The following is a 5,703-nucleotide window of genomic DNA, read 5'->3' as shown; positions in this document are numbered from 1 at the left end:
ACATGATAAAATGTTACAATATTTTTCCAACAATAGAGGGGTTAGGCTATTAGCAATCAAAATAAAATAAAATAAAATATTATATCCAAATCCACCCCCACTAAAAATAAATATATTTTGAAAATATTGTAGTTTTTATTGTGTTTCTAGATTTTCTTTTTAAATGTGCTACGTTCACAATATTTTTATAACATATTTACAACAAATCATAGCTAGTTAGTTGTTATTGGTTTTAATTTAAACCTATCCCTAAGATTACTTTTTACCCTACCAATAACAACTCTTAAGACCTTGCCACTTAGGATTTGTTGTCAAAATATTGAGAACATAGCATTTCTCTTTTCATTTTGACTAGTTAATAAAAGGATGATACTAGGGATATTACGATTTTGTATATCTTGTACCCGGCATATATACTGGGTACCTCACATAGAGGCAGGCCCCACAGTGTGTGGGGCCCGCCTCCTTGTGAGGTACCTGGCATATATGCCGGGTACAAGATATAACACCTCGGGATATTACACCATAAAATTTACAAATTAATGAATCATCAATCACAAAATATAATTCAAATATCTATTTATTAGCTACTAATTTACAAAATATAGCATTTGTATACAAATATTATAAAATATACTATTTGTATAGTTTAAGTGTTGTAACCAAATTCTCAGCAAAAAAAAAAAAAAAAAGGAAAAAATTTTTTGTAACTCAATTGACTAAAAGGGTTCAAATCTAATGTTTAAATCTTGGTGCTTTTAAAATGTACGTACAAAATCAAGTAGTTATCAAAAAATCAGAGTCTTTTAATGCATCACTTTTCTTTGTTGGTGAAGTCTAGTTTTGACAATATTTATTATTAAAAATGCTCATCATATTTTTTTTTTTTTTTTTGAGAAGCTAAAATGGGGGTCTTTATGGTCATATTACTCCCCCGGGCAGGGAGCTAGTGGCCTCGGTCAAGGAGTCCGTAGTCGGTACCCGTTCTGTACCCTGTGTGTGGGAGTCACCTCACATTTTGTGAGTACACCTCACCACTAAATTTACCCACCAACGAAAGTCTGCGGGCAGTGGAACTCGAACCTAGGTGTGTTGCACGAAGCGTCCGAGCCTTACCCACTTAGCCAAGCCCTCGTTGGCAAAATGCTCATCATATTGTTAAAGTAGAAAACTAGAAGTAAGAATAGTAATAATAAGTACAATTATTCTATAAACAAGTTATTAGGTTGTTGATTTTCTTAATTCTTACTAACCATATATTATAATTTTTAAAAAATCACAATAAATAAAAAATATGTGTGAGGATTTACTATCATTGATGTGTTCTTACTTAAAAGTCTTTAGTCTTTTATTTCTCTACTAGTTCTATCAGAGCTTAACAAATCCAACAGACCCATAGGCCGGTCATGATATAAAACAAAAGTTCTATCCTGGTGAGATCCTAACCGAGCTAAAAAATTCAGCACAAGTATTGGCCTCACGAAAACCATGTCTGATTTGGACTTGGCCAATCTGAGATATCAATGATCTGCAGTCATCAAGGAGAGGCAATGCACAAATTTTAGCACTAGAAGAATTAGAGAGAAGCTAAACAACGGCCTTCGCATCAAGCTAGACATCCATGACACTCAACTGCATTTCATTACAAAGATTGAGACCATCTCTAAGCCCCCAAAGTTCAGCCATGAAGCTGTTAAAGCATCCAATACTCCTAGAAAAGCCACCCAGTCATTCCCCTTACTCGTTTCTAATAAGGCCACCACACCCAACCCGGCCTGGATTTCCTACAGCTGCTCCATCAATATTCAGGCATGCCTACCCGGCTTAAGGTCTCTCCCACCTAACTTACACCAATCTCTTGTTGCCCAATTTCTTGGCATTTAAACCACAATGCTGAAATTCCAAAGCACAGAAAAGAGCCTCCTTGTGGACATATGGTTGAGCATGTAGGTTCCTAAAGATAGTTGCATTTCTGTGCTTCCACAGCAGCCAAATGGTGAAAGGGAAAATGATTCTCCAAGGGTGTTGCACTCCTAACCTGCAAATGTTATTCTTACAGTTGTTTTCCAGCCATTCAACCAGATTTCCCTAATAGAAATTGCTATTTGGGCTGACTCCCAAACTTTCCCAAGTCTGTCTTGAGGTCGCACAATCCCTTAGCCTATGGAGAATTGTTTCAAGCTCATTTTGACACATAGGGCAGGTATCAGTTTCACTAATGCACCTTTTAACAAGGCATTTTCCCACACCAATGGCGTTGTGTAAGCATTGCCAAATAAAGGCTTTAACTCGATGAATGGTGTCCAATTTCCAAACCCACTTCTCATTAAAGGAACCTACATCGAAATCACTCCCCATAACTAAAGCATAAGCATGCTTAAGATCAAGGTCCCCCGATTAGCTCCCGACCAAATCAGCCTATCCTCCCACTGAACTGTTCTCACCGAATAGGGAATAGAGCTAATCTCCATTAGGATATTATTAGGAAAATGAAAAGAAAGCAAAGACCAATCCCAACCATGCAACCCAAAAACATCTTTCACCTTCAAAGAATCATCCTCACAAGCAAGAGGGCCTTGTATGAGAGATCTCAAACTACCATTGGGCATCCAATTATCATACCAAAGATTCAAATTACTACTTCTCCCCGGTATCAATCGAATTCCCTTGTTAAACACCTCACCCGATCTTCATAGCTTTCCAAGTCCTAGAGCAAGGAAGTTTATCACCATTTCTCGCATTTAGTCTTCGATAAGAGCAATATTTACTATTAAGGACTCTCACCCATAATGCATCTTTCTCCATCCTAAATCTCCAATTTAACTTAACTAAAAGAGCTTGATTCCTACCCTTGGCTGCCTGAATCCCTAAACCCCCTTCCTCTTTAGGCTTAGTAACTTTATGCCAGCCTACCGGATCAACTTTCTTAGCACCATCCGTTGATCCCCACAAAAAGTTTCGATTGACTCTATCAATGTTGTCAAGCAACTTTTTTGGAAGAGTCATACATTGCATAATGTAAGTAGGGATGGTAGAAGTGGAAGCTTGAATGAGAACAACCCTACCCGTCAAAGACAAGAGGTTGGCTTTCCAACCAGCCAACTTTTGCTTAACTCTCTCCAACACAAAGTTTAGGTCCTCATTAGTGGTCCTACGGTGCTTTATGGGAAAACCAAGATATTTTCCTAGGTTTGGTGTTGAACAAAAACCTAGAATATCACATAAGGACTCCCTAGTATCCACATCAACATTCGGGGAGAAGAAGACTCTTGATTTACTCTCACTAATGGATTGCCTGGACCTAGCACAAAAATCATCAAGAACATCCCAAATTGTTGAGCAATTAACATGGTCCACCTTTGCAAATAGGACCAAATCATTCGCAAAGAATAGATGAGAAAAGGCAACCCCATTGTTAGAGCTCAAAATAGGAATCCAACCTTTGTTTTTGCATTTCTCCTTGATGAAGTAACCAAGGGCTTCCATGCAAGGAATGAATAAGTAGGGCAAGAATGGGTCACCTTGCCAAATTCCTCTTAAGGGAAGAATAGGCTCCATGTTACCTCCATTAAACAAAACGGAAGTGGAAACTAAGGAAACACAACTCATTATAAGGCTAATCACATTTTGGGGGAGATTGGCATTAATGAGAACTTCTCTGATGAAACTGCACTCAATTTTATCATAATCCTTTTCAAGATCCACTTTGATAGCCATATACCCTACTCGACCTTTCTTGTTACTTATAGTATGGATAATCTCTTGCACCACAATGGCGTTATCAACACTTCTTCTTCCTAGCACAAAAGCAGACTGAAAAGGAGACACAAGTTTATCAAGATGAGGTCTAATCCTGGCTATAAGAATCTTGTGACAATCTTGTACACTGTATTACAAAGACTAATTGGGCGATAGTTTCCCAAGCTTTCAGGACCTGCCATTTTTGGAATCAAAACAACATTTGTTCGATTAAGGTATTCAGGGATCTTACAATCCATAAAGGCTTTCCTCACTTCAGCCTTCACTGAATCCCCCACAATGAGCCAAAATTTTTGAAAGAAACCTGCATGGAGGCCATCCAGACCCAAAGCTTTGAAGGCTTTCAATGCCCAAAGATCATCTTTAATTTCTGCATCCATTACCATACCACTCATAATGGATCTATCCTCATCCGATAGGCCAGCTAGCCACCAGGAAGGCCGAATGGAATTAAGAGGAGCAACGTCAAGGCTAGTTGTGAATAACCTCTCAAACCCCCTTTTAATGTGATTCATAGCCCCTACTTCACTTTGAATCCACTCACCCATATCATTCTTGATGCAAGAGATTTTGTTGCGCCTTCTCCTAACAATAGTAGACATATGGTGAAAGGTCGTATTACAATCACCCTTAATCAGTCGGTTAATATGAGATTTCTGCACCCACAACTCATCTTCTTGGTCCAAGAGGGTATTAAGATCTTTGTGCAAAACTTTCTCCAACTCAAGTAGAGAATGCGAAGGGTGAGAAGCTATGGCTTTTTGGATGCCGTTAAGACAAGCCATGACCCTTTTCTTTTTCCCAAAATATATTACCAAAATGATCCTTGTTCCAATCCGAGGCTTTTCTAGAAAAATTTTCAATAGATTCCCGGAGAGGTCTAGTCCAACCCCAAGCCTCCATGACAATTCCCGAAAAAGATACATCTGATAGCCAAAAACTTTGGAATTTAAAGGGTCTAGGTAGAAACACACTATTGGATGGATTAGTCAAAAAGCACCGGGCAATGGTCTGACGCAGGTCTAGTGAGGTGAGTAACTCTAGCATCCACATGTAAGGCATACCAGCTAGGATTGGCAAAGAAACGGTCAATTCTTTTTTGGACGAGATCACAAATATTCCTTCTATTTGTCCAAGTGAACCGAGGCCCAACAAATCCCATATCAACCATAGAACAGTGGTCAAGGCATTCTTTGAAGAGAAGGGACCTATTAAAGCTAATGCTTCTTCCCCCAAATTTATCCCCTTCCACAAGGACCTCATTAAAATCCCCAGCAATAATCCAAGGTTTATCATGAAGATTGGCAGCATTTTTTAAATTATTCCATAAAACACATCTCTCATGACATGTAGGATTAGCATAGACAACAGTACATATAAATTCAAAGTTTGAAAGGAGTACCTTAACCAAAACATGGATTTCTTGCTCCGACATGGCCAGCTAATGAACCTGGACTCTGTCTGAATTCTAAAGAAGCCAAAGCCTACCAGCAAACCCAAGAGTGTCTGTATGAAAGGCCCCATCAAAAGGGAAGCCTGTTGAAGCAAGAAATCACTATGACTTACGTGTCCCTCACACCTATTTTGTAGGTATGACTTACGAACATGAACTAGTTAAGGATACCTCCAAAATGATATTCTTATTTTATTGTTATGATTATAATATAAGCAATGAACATGTACTCATCCACTTTTTGGGCCAAAATTGGAAATTAACACCGTTTGTCAAACAATATAATTAGTAGGTACTATTTTCAAACTATATTTTTTACTAACATCTCGAGTTTAAAAGACTCGATTTACGACTGAACGGTTTTAGACCTCTTAAACCAACTAGATTAACTTAGTTAACTAGCTAAGTGATTAACTTAGTTAATTTATGCAATTCTAGGTTATCACAATCACACTATCATATCAAGAATATAAAGCAGTAGAAAAGTAAAT

General features: G+C 38.1%; 2 protein-coding genes across 2 annotated transcripts; both read right to left on the bottom strand.

Moving 5' to 3' along the window:
* Positions 1 to 1,954: 1,954 nt before the first annotated feature.
* Positions 1,955 to 4,685, bottom strand: LOC136064977 (uncharacterized). Its single transcript, XM_065767525.1, has 5 exons — positions 3,935 to 4,685; positions 2,684 to 3,797; positions 2,445 to 2,595; positions 2,250 to 2,336; positions 1,955 to 2,038 (listed from the first exon to the last, which is right to left on the bottom strand). The coding sequence occupies exons 1-5, from the start codon at positions 4,683 to 4,685 to the stop codon at positions 1,955 to 1,957; spliced, it is 2,187 nt and encodes a 728-aa protein (XP_065623597.1).
* Positions 4,686 to 4,744: 59 nt separating this feature from the next.
* LOC136064975 (uncharacterized) lies at positions 4,745 to 5,194 on the bottom strand. Its single transcript, XM_065767522.1, has one exon. The coding sequence runs from the start codon at positions 5,192 to 5,194 to the stop codon at positions 4,745 to 4,747; it is 450 nt and encodes a 149-aa protein (XP_065623594.1).
* Positions 5,195 to 5,703: the final 509 nt, after the last annotated feature.

The sequence above is a fragment of the Quercus suber genome, unplaced genomic scaffold (genome assembly GCF_002906115.3).
Source record: "Quercus suber isolate HL8 unplaced genomic scaffold, Cork oak 2.0 scaffold_25, whole genome shotgun sequence".
NCBI lineage: Eukaryota > Viridiplantae > Streptophyta > Magnoliopsida > Fagales > Fagaceae > Quercus > Quercus suber.
This window is presented reverse-complemented; position numbering and strand designations above follow the sequence as displayed.